The following is a 24,013-nucleotide window of genomic DNA, read 5'->3' as shown; positions in this document are numbered from 1 at the left end:
AGACCCTAGAAAATAAAAGCTGATGAACGATCAGTCAGCTTTATGTGTTTTCAGAAGTGACGTTTCCATGGTGACAGTGATCATGACGACTTTAAAGTCCGACCTCAGTTTTTGGGGAGGCAGGGAGAGTCTGGGATACTGAGCGAAACCATGGAAGCATGAAAGAAAGGGACTCCAGGAAGCAGCGTTGACAGGTGATTGATTCTATAAATGTTCCCATTGATAAGTGATCGGAATGTATTTAAATCAGGTTTAACAAACAGGAAGTGTTCAGCTCAGACCTCACAGTGTAAACACATCTGAGACCGTCATTTTTCCACACCGATTTTTCCAACCTCACCACATGCTCTAACTGTTTAATTTAAGCAGGACAGGAAAGACGCTCTCAATAGGAACAGATTTTCATATTAAGAGCACATTTGAATGGTTTTTGCTTTAATTTGCTGTCAAATCCTGAGAACAGACAGGATGCTTGGATGCTCCATGACTGAATAAGCAGACACCCAATAGTACTCAGTGTATAAAATATTAAAGATATTCAGCATTTCTCATGTTTCTGCCATTCTATAAAAACAGCTGCTTTTAAAAACTGATCCAATTAAAGAGGCATGAACTTCCATGTTGATGAGATCAATATGTACAGCTCCAGGGGTGTAATTTCCAGGGGGGTTAGGTGGGTTATGACCCCCCCCCCCCCCCCCCCCCATTCATCAGACCCAACCAATATAACCCCCCCAATAAAATTATGCATTATCTTGCATAAATAGGCTGTTGATTTTCTTTACTCATTTCAGGCATTACCAGCAAAATAGTTGCATGTTTAATCATCTGGGAATTTACCCAGATTTATTTATTTATTTAGACAGAGATCTTGACACCCCCGCCCCAATGTTCACCACAATGTTACCCCGATGTACAGCTCTGATGTCACTAATGTCCCCTTGAACTTCATTGGTGGTGATTTGTGGCCCTCTGCTGGTGAGAAGAAAAACTGCATGATGTCAGTTTAAACAGTGGAAACAGCTTCAGCAAACTCTGATTTTCAAAATAAAATCAATTGATTTACACTTTTATCTTTAAATAGTTGTATGTGTTCCTAGAATTACTGTAGTCCAATCATCTTCTTGCCTGCCTTCTTTGAACCAATTAGCCTTCACTTTGCATGGTTTAAATCTGTGATTTCCATCATTCTTTCTTTAAGACTCTCCTTCATGCATCCCACCTCCTCCCCATCTCCAACTCAGCCAGAGCTATATTCAAGGTATAGTCTTCATCTTCACCACCACCAGCGTCCAGACTTCTTATGACAAACCACTATACTATGAACAGCAAGACATCTCCAACAGAAAGAAGCTAAAGGAAGGGCAGACATCTGCCTTGAATGGATAAAGGGTGAGGAAAAAAGAAGAGACAAAAGTGGAGAGACCAGGAACGACAACTGGGAGAAAAGTGAGAGGAATACAGAGAAAGATGAATGAAGCTCAGGAGTGACATGCAGTAGTAGTGTGTAAATGCATGGAAAGTGAGAAGTGAAGTAAAAAAAATGCTCAGTGCATAAGAAAGCCCAAATCTATAACAGCCTATCTAAGGGATGGTTCAGGCTCGCCTCATTAACTGGGAAGTGGTGACAAAGGAGAGCAGCCTGATACTGCCAAATTGGAAACTGCCAGATAAATATAATTCATACTAATCCCATGCTTTTTCTTAGGCCAAGGAAGGGAGCACCAACTAAATGGGCTGATTCTTATATAGTGCTTTTCTACTCTCCCAGAGCACTTAAAGCACTTTACTGATCCAATCAGTTAAGTGCTTTAAGTGATTTTTAAGTACGTACTAACATTCACACGCATTCATACTCTGATGGATGCATCAGAGAACAATTTAAGTTAACTGAAGAAAGCCGGCATAAAGATGATTGGACTAGCCCATCGTGACAATGAGTTTGACAGCATGGGAAAGGGGAAATGATATAAATCTTAGATTAGCCACCAAACACCTGGGAACCAGATGTGTGAGCACAGAGCTTCCTCACTGAACTTACGCACAAGCTTCATCAACACAACTCCTACAGGTGAAGCAGAGGTATGAGTGTGTGTGAAAGGTAAAACACTGTAGAGTAATATAGTGTTAGAAGTGTGTGATTTAAGGGGTTTAGTCAGTTAGACATAACTATCATTGCAACATGAAATAATCTATGGATTACAATTGAGTACTTCATTAATGCATAAAGTGCAGGTTTTATCTCTTCTTCTCTTAGCTACAGCCACAGCGGTGACTGGGAGTAACGATTAAATGTACAAACAGAATTTAAAGGCTTAGTCTATATGCAGATTTGACATGTCAGCAGTTTAGGTGTCCTGTTGTAGAATCTTTTAGTGTAACTTCGTCTGAAATCAGTCAATTTTTACAACATATCCTCTCAGCTATCTGATTTGTATACAAATTTTATTCTGCAGGATTTTAACATTTACAATCATTGCTTACATTTTTAGCTACATATATCAAATACTTTTGAAGATTTCTTTAAAGATTTATATATATTTTTCAAATGGTCGACTAGCCACAATAAGGCCCTTTTTTCACACATTGAAATATGAAGCAAGGTTTGAACATTAATATATATATAAAAAAAAACCTGGTTTTTTTTACAATCAAGATGAATCTGAATCTGAAATTTGGGTCAAACACATCAAAAATGGTCAAAATATCAGCTAATTAAAAATATGATTTAAAAAGAATTTTTTTAAAAAGCAGAGCACTCCTGTTACATAGAATACTTTTTAACAAAAAGTTTTAGTCACAAAAATGATTAAAATGCCATTTTCATTCAACTTTCATGTTGGAATGCACAAATATGACAGGATGCACCACAAAAACAAAAATGTCAGTAGGCAGTCTAATCCAAATAGCACAAAATGTTGAAGTTCCCACATTACTACCCTAAGTATAACAGAAAATAACTGTGTCCAGATTCACCACACCTGACACATTCAAAACCACAACCACAGCAATGTGTTATTAAAGCAACCGGTTAGGCAATACACGTTTTTGCCTACTGACAGGTGGTTACAAAGGGGGATCAAAGACTGGTCTCTAAGCTTGTGTGACTGGGGCACAAGCAATAATTTTCCCAGCAACTGTCAACTTCCAGAAACTACTCCTAACTCAAATAGTAATTTGTTCTTGATTGGTAGCTGCCAGATGGTCACAAACCAATTTCTAAGCCTTGTGATTGGGGCCTTATTGACCTGTTCCTTAGATCTTTGGGTTAATGTTATGTCTCTGCAAAACCTCAATGCTAAAATCAACACAGGGAGACTGAGGAAGCAGCACAGATTCCAAATCCAGGATAGAGACGGTCAGTGAATGTGGTGTTGAAGGTGTGGAGATGGATCAGAGTGTCAGAGGAGACTCTGTAAAATGACAGAGTGCCAGCAGGACAGTCCACATACACTGCTACTCTGTTAGAGACAGAGGAGGTTGAGTAGGAGGATATTGTTTTGTCATTGTGCCAGGCAAAATGAGGACCATTGCTAGTGCACTGCAGACTCCAGGACTGAGTGTTGTGTCCAAATGCAGAGTCATAACTGCCTCCTTTCCTGCTGATTTGTCTGTAACTCACTGTTATCCAAACCTCTCCACTCCACTCGACCTCCCAGTAACAGCGACCAGTCAGATCATCTCTACACAGCAGCTGAAACCAAACATCAAATCTGTCTGGATGATCAGGATATGACTGAACCTCCTCCACATGTGTCACCTTCCTGTTGTTGTCAGACAGTTGGAGTTTTCTGTTTACTGTGTTTGTGTCGATTATGAGTTTACAGGAATCTGATGGAGAGAAAAAACACAATCCAGCTGCAGTTATTGATCCATCACCTGTTCATTGATTGACACTTGAATGATGACACTTGACATGAGAGATGTGAATGAGTGATTTGACAATGTGAAGATGGTTGAATGTGTATTTTCATGAATCACATTAAAAACACACTTACACTTCCTCAGACCTGGTGTCAACCATCGGACTCCAGCAGGCTCCACCCTGAAAGGAGGAGGGGGGTCAGACCAGCACAGTCTCTTTCAGCATGCACACATGGACATTACATCGCTCTCATACACATACTGTTAGACACTGATAAAGGGACAGTCCAACATTTTCTCAAATACACTTCAATCCATATGTGGATCAAAGTGCTGATGATTTGGACTGATCCTGAATCTGTCAGTCCTTTGAAGCAGCTGTTGGATAAATCCATAAAGTCAAATCATGGGTCCACCATTGTAATAATTGGTGCATTCATATAAGAACCTTTTAAATTGGGAAAATATTGTGTCATCATCATGATCCTTTCCCCTGACTGGACAACACAAAATGAGGAAGAAAAAATACTTGATGATGTTACGACTTAACTCCAATCTGCACGTTACTACCCCCCCTTATTTTAACTGAGATTTACAATGGAAATGGCGTTAAGAATAAACATGTTTATCGGGTTCCTCTAAAAAAAAAAAAAAAAAAAAAAGTTACCGATCAAAAATGTAGACATTCAGGTGGGGTAGATGTGTGCTTATAAAAGGCCAGTGTGAAATTATATGGTAAGTTGGCAGTAAACACTGGATTGTCCAAAAAGCTTTAAAGTTTTTTAAAATAGAAATAAAGCGATGTAATAATTAATAACTTTTATAGATCTATATTTTAATCACAATGGAACATAGAAAACATATCAAATTTATAGTCTAAAAAAGTGCCCCAATTTAGGAAAAACAAATTTAGCTCATTTTCACTTTGATAGCAACACACCTCAAAAAAGCTGGGTTAAGAATCAAAATTACCTCAAAAAGTAAGTGGTACCACAATAAAAAGGTGGAAAAAACTTTCTAAAAACTGTGGAACTGTTTCAGAATATTGGTCAATATTCATTTATGAAGACTTTGAATGTCTTATCATTTACTATACATAGTACCATAAAATGATTGTGAATCTGGAGAAATCTCTATGTGCAAGGGAAATAGGTGAAAATCAACAGTGAATGCCAGTTTATGCTGTCTTTTTTCTAGATGGTTTAAAGGTGGTATAAAGGTGGAATTCAGTGAATGAATCTAACTATTATAACTTAACAGTAACATAGAGCTCTGTCACTTTGGCTCTTGGCAAAGGCGGTCGCACTTGTTCTCCTCTCCTCTCCCCCTTATCTTCCCTGCTTAGCCTCTTGTGTCCTTGTCTAGTCTCATGTATTTTTGTATTACTTTTCCCTGGAACACTCTCTCACAGTCTGTTCTCTAAAACCTAAAGAGGAATTATGGATTTGATCAACTGGTCCCTGAATACAATTGACACCCTTTTCTCGGGTGAGCCTGAGTGTTGAAGGTATCTACCTATTCGGAACCATGATAACAGGGTTCTTGCTGATCGGAGCTGGCTTGGCCCTGGCTTATCGAAGATTAAAGAAAGCGGAATCGGCTGTTCAAAACCCCGCAAGGCTGCCCCCTGGGATCGAATCGATGGGACAAGTGGTGAGTTCTCAAAATGGGCTCATTGAGCGCAGCACAGATAAGATCTTGGAGAAGCTTACGGCTGCCGTTAACACTCAGAATAAGACCTCTGAGCGAAAATTGGATTACATCTTGGAGAAGCACTCAGAATAAGACCTCTGAGTGAAAACTGATTATATCTTGGAGAAGCTCACTGCGGTCGTGAGTTCTCAGAATCTGCTCTTTGAGCACAAGAAGGACAACATCACGGAGCGTAAGTTTGATAACATCATGGAGAAGCTCACGGCTCTCCAACAGGAGATTGAGAGACCAGTGTCGGACTGTTAGAACAGCTTTGAAATTCACATGAGTTGTTCGCACTAAAGTAAAAACCACCATCACTTCATGCGGATACCACTTCGGCACCAGCTGTGATTTCAAGGCTGGAGCTGAACAACAACACCCTGATAACAGACTGTGCTTAGATTGTTCTTCCTATCCTACGCAAGGCCACCTGGGTTGGCTGGAAGACTGTTTACTTAGCCTGGCAGGGCGAAGGACACTGTCTCAGCTGAACTCTGAACACACACACACACACACACACACACACACACACACACATACACTGATACACACTCATCCCCCCTCCCTTTCCAAACGCCTTCAATGCTTGTCCCCTCCCGGGGAAGATGGCGGTCGACTGGACCAGCGCAGACATGCTGCAGGACCGGATGCGCTGTCTACAACGGCTCTCTCTTACCCTTTTACCCGCCCCTGTTGCTTGTCTTGTGTTTCTATGGTGTATTGATAGTCATGTGCTTTTTGTGCTGAGGTGTTTTTTTCTGTTCTCAAACTGTTCTCCCATTAGGAGCTCAGTCTGAGTGTTTTTTTTTCTCCTCCTCTCACCTCATGTTATGTATTTTCGTTGTTCTTTTCCTATCAGCCTACTTCTCTGACATGTGTTGTTTGTGTAAGTTTGGTCAGAAGGTTCCTTTGTAAGTGCGCATGCGCCATTAGCCTGCTGCCTGCTATAACCCTAATTTCCTTCGGGATTAATAAAGTATTCTGATTCTGATGTCACGCTTAATATGACTTTAATCTGACCATGAAACCACAGCCACTGCGCATTTCCAGTTTATCAAACACCACTGAGCTAATTACATGCACATGTGTAAAAGAAAACAATACACACTCTTTTTTGCTGTATATTGTGAAGACCAACATAGACTATGCAACCACTTAAAACTGGACTCGAAACTGTAATCAAAAAAATATTGCATTAATATATAAATATGTTATTCGAATGATTACTGCCATATAGATGAGAAAGAGAGATACTGCTCTGTGAGCTCCATTCACTCTCTTGTTTCAAACTTATTAAAATATCTGAAAGTTCCCGATAACCAAAACTCCAGACTCAGTAAAACAACATGTTGAAAGATAAAACATTTACAGCAGTTTAAAGTTCAGGAAAGTTTCCTTATGGTTCAGATGATGATTATAAGGTGTAAAGGTCAAAGTATGTGAAACTGACTGTTACGATTGGTCAGATTTAGTCCATATAAATATAATAAATGTTACCTTTTTTTTTATAAACAAGGAAAACACCTTTAGTCTTTTTTTTCCATTTGAATATATATTTTTAAACTGATTAAAAATCAAAGCTAATGCTATACCAGCTTCTAGCATTGCTGAACAGTGCATAGAACAAACCTGATTACAGGAGCCTCCAAAAAACAACCAAACGCACCCAAACTTTGATGGCTGTGAGAAAAAAAACAAAGTTGACTAAGCCCCAAAAGAGCAATAAACCTGTGTAGTTATTACAGTACAGTCTCAATACTTTTTCTTGTTTGAAAAGAGAGTTCTCTAAAAGATGTGCTGATCCCTATTACAAACAGTCTGGTATAATAAGTAGTTTTATTTGGAATCGTGCAGGGCTTGTCTGCGTCATTGTTTCAAAGAAAAGCATTATCAAGATGTGGTGATAGCCAAATTGGCCAGCAGATGTCACTTTGGAGATGAGTTTCAGATTGTTTATGCACCTCGATACAATTCTGGTGTGTGCCAAAAAACCAACAAACAAAAAAACCACCCACCCACTTTAACCCCAGACTTTGCCACATGTGACATCTGCTGGTGATTAATAGGACAGGATTGCCTTTGATGTGTTTCTATTTAGGCTCAAACCCATTTGATGTTTGGAGTCTTGCAATGATGAAATAATAATTCCACAAAAAAAAAAAAAAAAAGTTAAACCAAAAGTAATAAGTCAGTCTTAAAAATGTGAGTAGAAAGTACAATATTTGCTTAAAAATGTAGGGAGTAAAAGTAAAAAAGTCGAAGTAAAGTACAGATACCTGAAAAATTCTACTTAAGTACAACAAAGTATTTGTTCTGTCACGGCGAGTGAGGGGAGCCGTGTGGAAAATAAAGGAGGATCCAAACGCAGGCACTTGTACAGGTGAGAGGGTGGTTTATTAAACACAAAAGAAATGGACAAAACAGCAAACGGAGAACTAAACTATACTGGGTTAACTAAATACTGAGCCTGAACAAGAACACAAACCTGAACACGAATAACAGCGAGCAGAAAACAGATGACGGTTGGCAGCAGGGAAACACACGGATGAGACATGGTGGATACACAGACAGACCAGCAACTACAATGACTAAAGACGTGACTTAAATACACAGAGAAACACAAGGAGATTGCACACAGGTGGTGGACACAGCTGGGAGTAATTAATGAGACGAGACAAGAGGTAAAACTGAACACACTCACATGAGACGCAGACTTTCACAATAAAACAGGAAACAAGCACACTACACCAAGACGCAGACCTGACACTGAGAGACAGACAGAATGACACATGGAACCTGAACTCACACAAAACATGAGTTCATGCCCCAGCATTAAAAGCGGCCGAAAGAGAATGTCAGGTTATGGAGCTTGAGGTAAGTAAGCTCATCACATCTCAACAAAAGAAACTGAGTGATGAAATAGCTCTGAGCTTGGTGTTCCAAACTGAAGGAGAAAGATGTGAAGGACAACTGAAGCAACTGGAAGAGGAGTCTGCGGGTCACTCAGTGAATAGAAAGACCAAAGCAGCAATGAAAGATCTCAGAGAAGTGCATGACAAGTGCTCTAAGTGGCTGTTTTTGTGGAATGCTGCAAAATCTTGGATGAAGGAGGATGACACGGCCAGAGCAGGGGACATGGTGAGTATAATGGCCTCAGTAAAACAACTGAAAGAGGAAAATAAGAAGTTGGAGGATCAAATGAGGAACTTGACCACAAAAACAGAGGAAACTGCTAGACTCTCCACACCCAAAATATACCCATGGGCCACTTTAACGCCAAGTGCTCCACCTCCACCCTATGTCATGCCGGTGATGACCCTGGATGGAGGACAGGTTCGTGGGCCCGAAGGACAAAGAGGAACAGTCCTGGGGGGAGTGGTGAATGTTGATTACACTAGTGGGCACATAGGGAGTCAGGAGGAAGAAGTAAGAGCAGGGGTGCGTCAGCTCTTTAGTGAAGGTGGGAGACTGGAGGCCTCAGCTGCAGATGAAGGCCCAACCTCGCCACAAAGGGGGCTCATGAGTGATGAGCTGACGCCGACCGAGGAACGCCTGATAGAACAGCCCAGACAGGACAGACAGGTGGAGGGGACGCCCACCAGAGAGGATGGGCGGCCCACGACGGAGCTGGGAGCCCGGCCCAAGCACAAGGGATCGCCAGGTCCGCAGAAGGAAGGACAGGCCCAGATGAGGAGATCGGGTGGAGCAGAAAAAACGCCAGACGGGCAACGCTGGGAAGGAGAAGTGCATGGTTGTATGTATGAGGAGCCTGAGGCACTGCTGAAAGTGTTCAGCACATTGGAAATGGTGAGGCGGACAATACTTAAGGGCAGGTCAAAGGACAAAATAGAGGACGAGGTCTCCTGGAGTGATGAAGAGGAGGACGGCGATGAAGAGGAAGTAGCCGAAGAGGGAGAAGTTGAGTCAGACCCCTCAAACTCTAATAACAATAATCATCATCACCATCACCAAAACACCAAGATAACTGAAACACAGTACCAGAGAAACATAAAGAATAATCCATGATGCAAAAAGTAAACCAAAACATAATAAACTCAAAATACTGGGTCCAACGGACCCAGAACCGTAACATGTTCTTTGTTACTTCTCACCTCTGTTTTCTATGTTCCACTGTGAATAAAATGTGGGATTATGAGATTTGCAAAAAATAAAAATTCTGTTTTTAGTTTTATAAAATAAATTATTTTTGTTCTGAGGTGTTTAACAAAATTAGAAAATCCTTACTCTAGAACTTTACTTTAAATGTTTTACAACCCAGCTAGAGCTGGATTTTATTATCCCAGATGTAACAGTACTAAAGATATCTTTTCACATCTAATTTATAGCAAATTTTTAATATGCAGATTATTTAGTGCTTTTAGTCTGTTAATGACACATCTATTTTGATTTGGTGATTTGGTCCGTTTTTAATACATTTTTCTATTAGACATTTTCTCCATACCTGAGAGTGTCCAATTTCCGGCCTGTATCCTTCACTCCAGCCGAAAGCAGCTTTATTCCCGAGTCTCCTGGATGGTTGTAGCTGAGGTCCAACTCTCTTATATGAGAGTTGGAACTCAAGGCTGAGGCCAGAGAAGTACAGCCTTCCTCTGTGATCAGACAGCCTGACAGACTGCAGACACATAAAACAACAATTCATAAGTTACTGGAGGTTTTTCTTTCTTTTTTTTTTTTTCTTATTTCAGATACAATTACATCTATACTTTTCATCTATTAAATTCAATTTCCCTTTTATTTATAAAGAGATTATTTCAAACAGACAATAGGACCTCCAGCAACACAAGACCTCTTCGAATACCCCAGAAATCAGATGATGTCCTACGAACAATTACTTTATCCCAAAAAGATACTTCCAATGGAAACTGCTTAAAGCAGGGCCATCCAAGATAGCTGAAGGAAAAGAACATTCTCCCTACTCAACAACAACTGTCATGGAACAAACTCTGGTTACTGGTGATTATGTTTTTAAACATCTTCAAGTAGACACACCAGCATCCATCGTCAATTGTCTTTCATGGTCAAAGCAGGCAACATTGAAGGAAACAAGAAACTACCGGCTAAGGATAAATTTAGATTTGGTAAAATTATAATTCATATCATCAGTAAAGACACCCGGTTATGTAGATTGGAGATGACTAAAATTAATTTTGAATCAGTCTGTATGTTTCCCAAAACAATGTCGGACTCTATAGTTTTCTCTGCTCCCCTCCCCAATGGACCAAGAGTGACATGTTTAGCTGCACTTTCTCTTGAAATTGTAGGTTTTTGACTGGAATCCAAAAGTCAGTGTGGGCTTTCTCCCTTCTAAACCCACAGGAGTGTCCGCTATCCCATTTACGTAATTATTTTTAAATCCCAGAAGAATTGCTACCAAATAAAGTACAGCAATATTTTTTTTTCTGATTATGAAACTGGAGGATTCATACTTGCATGCATCATGCATTCAGCCTGTTCTATGCTGCAGTTTCCTTCCACTAATGACTTTGCAAAAATTGCATAAAAAAGCGCACAAAACAACAAAACATTATAATCCAGCAACATACTTTGCCAATCTGATCATAGCTGTTCATAGCACTTCCTACGTTGGAATACAAGTCATCATGTTGTCAGCAAGAACTACCACATGTCTACCATTACCTCCGAGAACCAGAAGTGGGAAGCAGATTTTTTTGACTTTATGACTTTCTGAGTAGGTAATGGGACACTTAGAACTTAAATTGCACTGTTGGAAATAGTTTATTTTGGTGCACATGCTCTAGAAAAATCTAGAATTGAATTAAAAATCCTTCTCCTTGCACATAGCTCTATAGTTGCATATGGGCTACATTTATTATAACTACGATTATTACTAAAGGAGGGTGAGGTATAACTAAACATCTGACATACTGAGCAAGAAAGTTCAGGAGAGATAGGTGAAGTCCATGCCAGTTTGCTAGCTAGTTGGCTATGAGCTAAGCTAAGCTAGCAATTCCCTAAAAACAAATGAATGAACCCTATCAACAGGTGATCCAAAAGAGAGCTGCAGATTACATAATGAAATAAGATGTTTTCCAAGGGTTTTAATGAAATGGACTACAGAGATAATAGGAAGAGATACCGTACCATAACATGATACTGTACCTAATTAAATACATTAAATTATATTAAACTTGTGTTTGGGGCATTTTCTTGAAAATTGTTATTGTTCAAATTGTAAAACTCTAAACTGACCCGTGTGTTTAAAAAAATATATATATATAACATAAAACATATACAATAAATTTTATATATAAATTATGAATCTTATTATGATAATTTTTTGGGACAAATGTAAATAAAGGGTAAATGTTGGGACTAGGTGTTTCTGCAATAGTATAATTACACATTTTAAAGGCAGTCAGTGAAAAGTCTTAATCCTGACCTGAGTGTTTCCAGTTTACAATAGGAACTCTTCACGCAAACAGACAAATGCTTCACTCCTGAATCCTTTAGATCGTTGTCACTCAGGTCCAGCTCTTTCAAACTAGAGGACTGTGAGCCAAGAACTGAGGATAAAGCTTCACAGCTCTTCTCTGAGAGGTTACAGACACTCAGTCTGAAAAATTATAAACAAACACAGACAATAACAATACTGATATTAATTTGTCATTATGGAATTACTAGATATACTAGATTTAGCAATACTTAGCCTTGAATAAATCCTTAATGTTTAATGTGACTCTCAAATACTGAAAAACATTATTATACAGTAACATATGGAAAAAGTTGACTTTTATTCTTAAAATTTTAAACTAATTTATTCTGTCACTTAAGAGAAAAACAATATTGTTTGATCTGACCTGAGAGTATCCAGTTCACAATGTGGACTCGTCAGTGCGGCAGACAGAAGAATCACTCCTGAATCCCCCAGGTTGTTGTTACTTAGGTCCAACTCTTTCAAACTAGAGGCCTGGGATGTGAGAACTGATGACAGAGCTTGACAGCTTCTCTCCGAAAGGTTACAGACACTTAGTCTAGGAAAGAAAATAAAGTTCTATTTGTCATGGTCCTGGGTCTAATGACCCAGTATTTATGTTTTTGATTATTAATATCCTTTGATTTAGTTCATTTCTGGTTATATATTTGATAGTTTCTAGCCTTTAGGTTTTGTTACTGTGCCTCCCCTGTGTTCCTTGTGTTACATCTAGTCATCATTTTTTCTGTTTGTTTATTTCCTGTTTTACTGTGTCCTGTGTTAGTCTATTCTGCTTCGCTTCATCCCATTATCGTGTGTGTGTGTGTGTGATTAGTCCCAGCTGTATTTCCCTCCTGGTTCCCATTCCCTCATTGACCTTTTGTGTATTTAACCTTCTGTTTTCCTCTGTCTATTTTCAGTTTGTCTGCTTCTCTTCCTGTTGTTTCCAGGTTTCAGGTTTCTTTTTCCATGTTTTTAAGTTTTTTGTTTCATATAGTGTTTTGTGTTTAGATTTCCCAGTTTTGATCTAGGTTTTGTTAGTTTTCTTTGTGGTTGGTTCTACTGAAAAATAACCAGAATGAGCCTAATCAAATCATGCTTTAAAAATCATCAAAATTATTTTAACATTCAAAACACCAGTACAGGGACTGTAAAAGAACCATAATGTGTTGATGCACGTTCAGTCATCCAGGTAAGTAAATTTCCCAGCCCATTGTTCCTTCAGTGGGCTGGTTTCAGTCATTATGCAAATGTACTGTTTATAAGATTGGGGTAATCTGTAGTCAGCTGAGACCGAAGAAGTCACTTGGATGAGTGACAAAATGTTTCTCCCACTGAAAACGCTATGTCCAGATGAACAGATTCAACTTTTGGAGAAACATAATGTGTTCTTTCCTTCTGCTCCTAGTTAGCACTCTGAATGCACAGTTATGGATCATTTGTTGATTCATCACATACTGTAGGCCACATAGCAAAACATTGCTGCAGTCAAGTCTGTACATTAGTTTCTCAGAGAGAAAAGATTTAAGGTGATTACAAATCATATGTAATGGCAGACAACAAATTAACCCTGTGCTTAAAATATGAGTCAAGGACCACTCTCAGGTTTGTCGCTTGATGACTTGGGTTCAACATAACTGAGCACTGTGATGATATCTCTCTTGTCTGAGCTGCTTTTTTTTTTTATTTTTGTCCAGATTTTAATATATAAACTTGCACTGTGCACACATTGTTTAGCTGTGCACACATTTTTATTTATAGTATGTTGTTAAAGGTATTTGGATAGACAACAAAAACCTGGCCAAGTGTTTTGTCTGTATTATTTTTACTCTTCTTCATGATTCCTCCACAGAGTGGACCAGGAGATCTCAGAGGCTCCCAGCGGTCAGTCTGCCCAGCAGCAACAAACACATCTGGACTATTTTTGGTCTGTACACATACAACAACTAGTTTTATATTTATTCTGTTCACAGTCATGTTCATGCTGGGAATGGGGGTTGTAGCTCAGGAGGGAACTGGTTGTCTCTCATGTAGAAGGTTGATGGTCAGATCTCCACTTCTTTCTGTCTACATGCCATAGTGTGATACATGTAGTTATTCTTATATCCCTGTCCACCAGTGACAAGGATGGAGTTCACACAAGAAATTATTTTACTTGTTGGAACAGACAAAAAGGAAATATCTAGGTGTTTGACTAAAATTTATGGATAACTAAAAAAGTTATATCAGAAAAATATATAGCATTTTACGTCTGTGTTTCATTTTAAAATGACCTTTATCACATGCTGCACAAAGATTACAGGAGGGCATGTTTCTTATTATACGCTTTTACCGGTGGAACATAATGCTGGATTTTGTCTTTCAGACAGTGCAGTACAAAACAGTATCCCTGTTAAAAAGTTTACATGGAAATGAACTGAAATGCCGACTTCAAATGAAATTTTTTGTGCTCTGGAAGCAAAGGTATGAGAAAATGTAATTGTAAAGGAGCTCTTGTCCGGTAGGACTTGATTTATACTGCTCTGCTACAGTTTCTGTGCTGAAGGTGAGGTAAAATCTCAGCTATGATTACTGACAAAAGAAGATGATGTAGTTAAAGTCTGCTGACTAAAAAATATGAATTAGAAATGGAGAGCACAGACCACTGAGACTAGTAAACCAGTGTTCTGCCATAGGGGACGAGCACTGAAATTCTTAACAGCCAAGAATTTATATTGATTCTGACATTTTTCTTCCATCTGATAAGTGTTACACCTACAAATGTTTTAGAAACTCTGACACTTTCTAATGCTGTGATATATTGAAAGTATATTATACTTAACCGTGGATGCTGAATGCTGATGAAAATTACATTCAATAGCTTTAGAGTTTCTATAAGAGTTTCTATTAGAGGCTAGAACCTATTAAAATATTGTGGGTTTTTTCTTTCAATTGAGCATTTGCTATTTTGTTAACTATAATCAGCATTTTAAAATTAGAGAAGTGAGCACATATTTACGTACAGAGCTTTGTTGGAGGCTTTGATCACTGGTAGCAGTCTCAGAAGAGCCTCCTCTGAAGCTGAGAATTTCTTCAAGTCAAACACATCCAGATCTTCTTCCGATGCCAATAAGATGAAGACCAGAGCTGACCACTGAGCAGGAGACAGATTATTTGTCAAGAGACTTCCTGAACTCAGGAACTGTTGGATCTCCTCCACTAGCGAACGATCATTCAGTTCATTCAGACAGTGGAACAGATTGATGCTTTTCTCTGCAGACAGACTCTCACTAATTTTCACTTTAATGTACTGGACTGTTTCTTGGTTGGTCTGTGAGCTACTTCCTGTGTGTGTCAGCAGACCTTGTAGTAGATTCTGATTGGTCTGCAGTGAAAGACCCACGAGGAAGCGGAGGAACAAGTCCAGGTGTCCGTTTGGACTCTTTAAGGCCTTGTCCACAGCAGTCTGGTAGAAGTATTTCTCGTTAGATTCTCTTGTTTCAAATTTCCTGGAGGCTGTCTGTTGCTCTTCCAGCAGATTGACTTCAGAGTCGATGAAGGTCAGGTGGACATGAAGAGCAGCCAGAAACTCCTGAACACTCAGATGGATGAAGCAGAACACCTTGTCCTGGTACAGTCCTCTCTCCTCTTTAAAGATCTGTGTGAACACTCCTGAGTACACTGAGGCTGCTGTGATATCGATGCCACACTCTCTCAGGTCTGATTCATAGAAGATCAGGTTTCCTTTCTGCAGCTGATCAAAAGCCAGTTTTCCCAGTGACTCAATCATCTTCCTGCTCTCTGGACACCAGTGTGGATCTGTCTCAGCTCCTCCATCATACTTGACCTTCTTCACTTTGGCCTGAACCACCAGGAAGTGGATGTACATCTCAGTCAGGGTCTTGGGCATTGTGTTCCACTTTCTGGTTTTCAGCACATGCTCCAGAACTGTAGCAGTGATCCAGCAGAAGACTGGGATGTGGCACATGATGCGGAGGCTAGGTGATGTCCTGATGTGGGAGATGATATTGTGTGCCTTCCACCAACTTCTGAATCTCTTTCTGAAGTACTCCTCCTTCTGTGTATCAGGGAACCCTCTAATCTCTGTTACCCTGTCAATGCATTCTGCAGGGATCTGATTAGCTGCTGCAGGTCGTGTGGTTATCCAGAGGTGAGCAGAGGGAAGCAGTTTCCCCCTGATGAGATTTATCAGCAGCACATCCACTGAGGTGGACACCGTAACATCAGTCAGGTTCTCAGTTTTGTTGAAGTCCAGAGGAAGTCGACACTCATCCAGACCATCAAAGATGAACACAACCTGGAAGTTTTCAAAGCTACGGATTCCTGCTTCTTTGGTTTCAGTAAAGAAGTGATGAACAAGTTCCACCAAGCTGAACTTTTCCTCTTTCAGCACATTCAGCTCTCTGAAAGTGAATGGAAATATGAACTGGATGTCCTGGTTGGCTTTGTCTTCAGCCCAGTCGAGGGTGTATTTCTGTGTTAAGACTGTTTTCCCAATGCCAGCCACTCCCTTTGTCAGCACTGTTCTGATTGGTTCATCTCTTCCAGGTGAGGCTTTAAAGATGTCTTCTTGTCTGATTGTTTTTTCTGGTCTCTCTGGTTTCCTGGATGTTGTTTCAATCTGTCTGACCTCATGTTCATCATTGACCTCTGCAGTCCCTCCCTCTGTGATGTAGAGCTCTGTGTAGATCTGATTCAGAAGTGCTGGATTTCCTGCTTTAGCAATCCCCTCAAACACACGCTGGAACTTCTTTTTTAAAACAGATTTTTGGTTCTGACAAACTACAGTGGGAGTTCCTAAAGGCACAAAAGGGCAAAAAATATCAAGTAAGTATTAATAAACTAGAGATACCACTTATTTCTACAACAAACAGGTTTTTGAATACATTTTTGTAGATCTCTTGACACATTAGTAAATGTTTTTTTCATCTAGCTTAAATCTTTAGAAAAATCCTCTTACTGCTCTGCAGTCGGTCAGCCAGCTCCTCCTGCTTCATTCCCCTGAGGAAGTCCAATGTGATCTTCAAAACTGCATCTCTGCTGCTTCTCCTCCGCTCTTCATCCTCACCTGCTAATACTTCCTCATCTTCCATTTGTCTCTCTGCCCATTCTGGGTAATCTTGACGCAAAACCTTGTGGATCTTCTTCAATTCATTCTTCACAAAAGTAATGATGTGGTCGTCCAGCATCTGGAAAACATTACTGCATTAATGATCTAATCACCCCTTAATCTCTATAGGGTGCTGGGTAAAGAGGAGAGCAGAAGGAAAAGACACACCCAGAAGCAACAAACAGAACAATACACTATCTACAGGTGAGACAAGACAACGTTTAATGACATACAGTAGTGTATACCTGGGCAGTAAAAACAGGGAGTCGAGAAGTACTCAGTGCATCATGAAATTCCCCCAGCAACCTGAGCCTATAGCAAAATAACTATGGGATGGTTCAGGCTCACATGATCAAGCCCTAACTCAAAACATTATCACAAAGTAACACTAAATGTCTAATCCTAAAACCAGAGAGTGTCTCTGTTTTCTGAAACCAAACTGGGAGCTGGTTCTACACAAGATGGGCCTTGCAGTTGAAGGTTCTTCCTCCCATTCTACTTTTAAAAGCTCTAAGAACCAGAAGTAAGCCTGCAGTCTGGGAGAAGCATGCTTTTTTGAGATAAGAAGAAATAAGATACCGTGATCCCAGTTTCAAACACAGGGTTGAACATTATTAAATCACTCTGTTTGCAGTAAGAACTAGGTCCCTCCATGAAATTCAAACCGTTGCCTATTTAAAGGAATTGAGACATATTTCTATATAACAGCTCCTCTCTGTTATGACCTTCTCACACTCGTGAAAGCAATGGCCTATAAAAGCTGACCTAGGTCTTCCACTGCACCTGACATCAAATTATTGGTGACCTTTTTGTCTTGGTTAGGTTATGGTTAATAAATGATTTTATATTTATGTAAACTTTTTGTGTAAACTCCCTCCTTGTCACCTACTTTGGGCCAGTTTGTAACAAACTGGCTCAAAGGGGCTTGTTTAAGATATTAGTCAGTATTAATTTTCAACTTATTTTGTGGTTTGCTAAATGCTTATCTAAGTTCAACTGAGTTTGAGTATAGCCTCATAAAAGGTGGCCAAGGTCTTTCATGCAATCCAACATCAATTTATTGGTGATCTTTGCGTCTTGTTTAGGTTACGTTTTATTTAGGTAAATGTCTTGCATGAACTCCCTCCTTGTCACTGGTGGAAAGGGGTATAAAAATAACTACATGTATCACACTATGACATGTAGATGGAAGGAGGTGGAGATCTGACCATCAACCTTCTACATGAGAGACTACCAATTCCCTCCTGAGCTACAACCCCATACCCAGCACGAACATGACTGTGAACAGAATAAATATAAAATAATTGTTGTACGTGTACAGACCATAAATATGGAGTCCAGATGTATTTGTTGCTGCTGGGCAGACTGACCGCTGGGAGCCTCTGAGCTCTGGTCCACTCTGTGGAGGAATCATGAAGAAGAGTAAAAATAATACAGACAAAACATTTGGCCAGGTTTTTGTTGTCTATCCAAATACCTTTAACAACATACTATAAATAAAAATGTGTGCATTTTTATTAAAATGATATTAATATTTGTCCAGATATTAAAATCTGGACAAAAAAAAAGCAGCTCAGACAAGAGCAATATCATCACAGTGCTCAGCTATCTTGAACCCAAGTCATCAAGCGACAAACCTGGGAGTGGTCCTTGACTCATATTTTAAGCCCAGGGTTAATTTGTTGTCTGTCATTACATATGATTTGTAATCACCTTAAGTCTTTTCTCTCTGAGAAACTAATGTACAGACTTGACTGCAGCAATATTTTGCTACGTGGCCTACAGTATGTGATGAATCAACAACTGATCCATAGCTGTGCATTGAGGGTGCTCACTAGGAGCAGAAGGAAAGAACACATTATGCCCGTTTTACAGTCCCTTTACTGATGTTTTGAATGTTAAAATAATTTGGCTGATTTTTAAAGCATGATTTGATTGGCTCATTCCTGTGTAAATGTCTCACATACTGAAAACAAATGAAGCAGTTTCTGTGAGACAATTAAAATGAATGAATTATCAGCCAAATTCTCCAGAGCCACCAGAGCCTTATAATGATCTTTGTCACTCTAAGAACACGATGTTAGAATCCATTTGGGAATCTTCAAATTCACATGTTGCAAAATGTAACAGCTTTTAGATGAGTGAGAACTTGTAGACTAAGAATAAGAATGTATAGAAAAATCTAGTAAGTCAAATTTTACTTTATTTTGGTACTTCTTACAACCACAATTCTGTGATTACAATCTCTCAAGTCAGTTAATACAACTGCTCAATTACAGCCACTCTAATCACAAGTTTGTTAATTTGTATGTTTTGCTTGTTGCAAATGTGTTACAAAACTAACACATGTACACTTGTAGCTATGATGTGAGACAGGAGAGTTGGAGGAGGCGTGGAGGGAGTAGGGGAAGAGCTCAACCAATCAGAAAGCAGGAGATCCTGCCTTTCCCTCCTCTTATCTGTCCGCCTTGCTGGATTAAAAACCACTGAGCAAAATGAGCCAAGGTAACTTTGTTGAAGTATATTAGCTTAGTAATTAAAGAGGATGTAAAACAATGCACATACAAAAGCTCATTTACATGATGGAGCACAGCTTTAAAAAAAATTCAAATAGATGTAACATTGTTACATCTATTTGAATTTTTTTCAAATTTTAATTTTTAAGAACGTTTAAGGAGATCAATTTTGGCCTGTTCCTGGCTGCAACAGTCTTTTCCAAGAGTTTTATGTTAAGAGATCTAGGATGTACTCTCCACTTTCACTGTCTGTCTCTTCAGGAGTAAATCTTTCTCTGTTGTTTAGCTAAATTGACTCATTTATAAAGCACTTTATAAATGAGGACTCAGTGGAGCCTGTTTGAGTCATCAGACTGCCAGGCCAGTTGTACTGGGCCATGCAATCACTTGAGAAAGCAGACATTTGCACGATGCGATCAGCACTACTTTATGCAAAAAAATATTCTCACCTTTCCCAAGCACAATGAAACAGTTTACTACATAACATGTTACTACATGCATATCACACCGAAAACATAACTGTTGTTACTGAAGACAATTGGAAATCCTATCATCAGCACATCTGCAGCAAAAAGAAAAAAGAAATCTCCACATTAAAATCTCCTTCACTTAGATTTGGAAGTACTATGAAATAATATTATGGAGTCCAGTCAGTGAGATGACAGGAGAAAAGTAAGGTCTCCAAAAAGTGTGGCATCTATTTCTCTGAGTCTCTGAATTGTTTTGGCTTTTTTGGAGACATAGTAGTGATGGGATTCCCATTCGTGCTTTGCTAAGAAACCTAGTTTTGTAGTTTGGATGTGCTTTGGAAAAGGGAGAATACTGATTGCTGCTGAAAGCACAGCTCGGTACAACCGACCAGAGGAGGAAACAAACAAGTTTTTGACTCCGGTGAAACACCTCTTACTTTACTTAAACAGGCTCTCCTCCACACTATCCTCATTTATAAAGTGCTTTACAAACCCGAACATTACAGCTAACAGCTGGCTTTTTCTGACTGAGTCCAGCTAGCCACTTACTATTAAAGACAAGAAGAATGAAAGGTGCTACACTTTTTGGAGACCTTTTTTTCTTCATGTCATCTCACTGACTGTCTAATACTTCATATTAGACAACTCAGTATCACTGTATCAAACCCAGTATCAAACATGTTGTAAACATGTCCATTTGTGGCTTTGCCTCTCCAAAACATGAAATAGACATGCATGAAGAAGCATGGGGAGATAATATATTTAAAGCCACGAAGTTGGTAGTCAGCAAAAAACATATTGAGTACATTGCATGGTCCTTAATCATCAGAATCAATTAAGCTAGTGGGCTATTATGTATATACATGTAAATGTGTTATATTGTCTGTTTAAAAACTTTCCCGCATATAATTTTCATGTTGGCTTGAGATAAAATATCCCATTCTGCTGTTACTGCAATTTATTGCAACTTCTACGTGCCTGTATATTTCATGTTTTGAGAGGCAAAGCATAAAATGGACACAGTGCATGGCTATTACATGCTTTGTCATGATATTAGGTTGGATCAGAAGTGAGGAAAAGCAAAGTGAATGCAAGGCCTCATTTTTAAAGTGCTTTACAAACCTGAATATTACAGCTAACAGCTGGATTTCCTGTAGGAGTGCATCTAGCCAAACAAGAAGGAACCACTTACTGCCGAACAGACCGGTATGAAACTGAACAGTATATCCTTGATTTTAAAACAGCCAACACATTGTTGCAGCCAGGTACAACTGAACATTTGTGATAGTTTGTCTTTGGCAGCATAAAAAGGATTTGTTTTAAAGCACTCATTAGATTCACCAATACTCTGCACAACAGGAATGTCCAAAGAACTCAGTGAAGATCTAAGAAGAACTATAGATTTATACTGGGATGGTCTCCTGGAACCATTTCAAAACACTGCAGATTCCAAAATCTTTCAGTTCTTTGCAATTGTAAATAAGTACAAGTTATCATCATGTGTCAGCCCTGTGCCAAGGTCTGGAAGAAGTCCCAGATGGTCACCCTCAGATTGAAGGAAATTGGTTAGGATGTATGGAAATAACCCAGGAACAAATACACATTAAACATGGTTTGGGAATGGATTAAGCAGGCTTAACATTAAGCTTTAGCTTAATGTTAAATTATTATACTTCATATACTGACCAGAAACACTTTAAGAACTTTGACTACTTGATCTCCTAAAGAGAGATGCGAGCTACTGACAAATCAAATTCAATTCAGTTTAATTTATAAAGCATCAAAGCATAACAACAGTCACCTCAAGGCACTTTGTATTGTAAGATAAAGACCCCACATTAATGCAGAGAAATCTTTACAATCATATGACCCCTTATGAGCAAGCACTTTGGTGACCATAAAACACCATCAAGTAGTTCATTTAAATCAGACACCAAATTGACAGGTATCAAAGAGTTCATGTTACTATCAGCTTACCTCTCCGCAGCAGAGGGTTGTTGCTCCTTAAATTCAATCAAGCGTTTTTTAGACTGGTCACTCTTAAAGGACACTAAGCTGGGTTCAGATCCAGGATGCTGTTTGCGTTTAATTCCATGTTTTTTCCTGTGAATAATGATTGAGCAGTGATATGAGTATATTAACAGTAATAACATACAGCTCTGTGTAAAATTCAAGTCTTTTTCCTTTCAAAGAACCAGACAATCTTGTCTTATTTTGTTTTAACTGGTCCTGAACAATATTTCTCCAGGCTTTCTGAAGGTCTTTCACAGTTTTTATTTGGGTACAGGCTGCTTTGTCAGTCATTGTCAGTTCACTCTGAACCTGAATCTGATTATTTTCAGAATAATGTTTTTGTTTGTTAAGCTTCTTAAAACTGGAGCTATGACTTATTCTGGCTGCGGCGTTTCTGTGTGGAGTTTGCATGTTCCATGTTTGCATGGGTTCTGTTTACACATAATGATCTGGTGTAAGAACACATTTGTTCCCATTTCTTTAGTTGAATCTATGGAACTGTCAGAGATAACACAGTTTGACAGACATAAAATAGCATTTATGCACCAACGAAGTGATTCTTGAAGAGGTATTAGCTGAAAAATTGAAAACAAACCAATAAACAAGAGATTTAAACACAATCTACAGGAAATTATCAGAATCTGAAAGTCATGTTCTTAATAGCAAAAACTCCAACATAGACCATTTCTAATGAGACGAAATCTCATTAGAAATGGTCAGTACAATTATACAAACTCTGTTTTGCCTTGCATACTGTATTTACATTATTTTTACATGTTTATATAAATCAATGTAAGTATCTCCAGCAAAATAAAAAAACGAACTAGGGAACTTAGCATCAGCTAAAGGAGGAAAAAGAAAATAGGAAATACCCCCCAGTTAGCCCCTCTCATTATGCAATTACAGCAACATCAAATTAATTATACTTCATATACAGACTAGTAATACTTTATGAACCTACAGAACCATTCAATTTTATTTATATAGTGTCAAATAACATAAAGAAACCCCAACAATCATATGGCCCCCCAGGAGCAAGCACTTTGGCAACCATTAAACACCATCAAGTAGTTCATTTAAATCAGACTTCAAATTTTTAGCTATCAAAAAGTTAACGTTCCTGTCAGCTCACCTCTCTGCAGCAGAGGGTTGTTCCTTAAATTCAATCAAGCGTTTTTTAGACTGTTCACTCTTTAAGGACAGACAGCTGGGTTGAGGTCCAGGTTTCTTCCTGTGTATAATGATGGAGCAGTGATGTGAGTGCTGAGCTGTGACATGGAGAAGAATCATGGACAGTTAGAGATGATCATCTCACCTCTGAGCTTTGGTCTGGCTCTCATGGTCCCCACACAGAGTGGTTTTAGAGGGAGGGACTCCCTCCTCTCTGTCCTCACACTGATCCATGCTGCTGAATTCACATCCACATCAGCTCACACACACTTTCTACCTTCACCTGCAGAGGAAACACAAATCATTCATGTGCACATCAACTCAAATCCTCCTTTCCATCATGTGTGCTGTCCAAATATCAGCTTTTCTTTTCTGCTTTATCTCAGTGTCAGAAGAGCAAATAAGAGACTAAGTATCAAAATGTGATTATTTGTGACCTAATTATTTTATGGAATGAGGTTGGCTTTAATCTGTCAAAATGATTTGTACTAAGCTTTGATCTTTTTTGATAAGTTTTGACTGCCATCCTACCACCATCTTCACACTTTCTTGTGGCCCCAACCTGTCTTTTTTTTTTGTCTGTTTAAAATATGAATGTGTGCATTTACACTGCATGGCACATGATAACCCCTCTCTCTCCACCCATAGCCGTTTGCTGAGAGCTCAATTCAAGTCCAGCAGTTGAAGACAACTGCTGGACTTATCAAGAGGCCGTTTGATA

At 39.0% G+C, this 24,013-nt stretch overlaps 1 protein-coding gene and 1 long non-coding RNA gene across 2 annotated transcripts; one reads left to right on the top strand and one right to left on the bottom strand.

The window, feature by feature from the left end:
• The first annotated feature begins 74 nt into the window (after positions 1 to 74).
• LOC102081432 (uncharacterized) lies at positions 75 to 1,479 on the top strand. Its single transcript, XR_266052.3, has 2 exons — positions 75 to 194; positions 1,202 to 1,479. It is a non-coding gene; the product is annotated as an uncharacterized LOC102081432 (long non-coding RNA).
• Positions 1,480 to 2,417: 938 nt separating this feature from the next.
• Positions 2,418 to 23,493, bottom strand: LOC106098149 (NACHT, LRR and PYD domains-containing protein 3; the record flags this gene model as incomplete). The annotated part of the gene is made up of 11 exons (XM_025902888.1): positions 2,418 to 3,831; positions 3,999 to 4,045; positions 10,022 to 10,192; positions 11,981 to 12,154; positions 12,399 to 12,572; positions 15,016 to 16,810; positions 16,974 to 17,202; positions 18,447 to 18,522; positions 22,087 to 22,212; positions 23,255 to 23,353; positions 23,438 to 23,493. Coding segments are annotated over 11 exons (3,474 nt in total), but the record flags the coding sequence as incomplete, so codon positions are not given.
• Between the last annotated feature and the right edge of the window lie 520 nt (positions 23,494 to 24,013).

Source organism: Oreochromis niloticus, linkage group LG23 (genome assembly GCF_001858045.2).
Source record: "Oreochromis niloticus isolate F11D_XX linkage group LG23, O_niloticus_UMD_NMBU, whole genome shotgun sequence".
In the NCBI taxonomy this organism is placed as follows: Eukaryota; Metazoa; Chordata; class Actinopteri; order Cichliformes; family Cichlidae; genus Oreochromis; species Oreochromis niloticus.
This window is presented reverse-complemented; position numbering and strand designations above follow the sequence as displayed.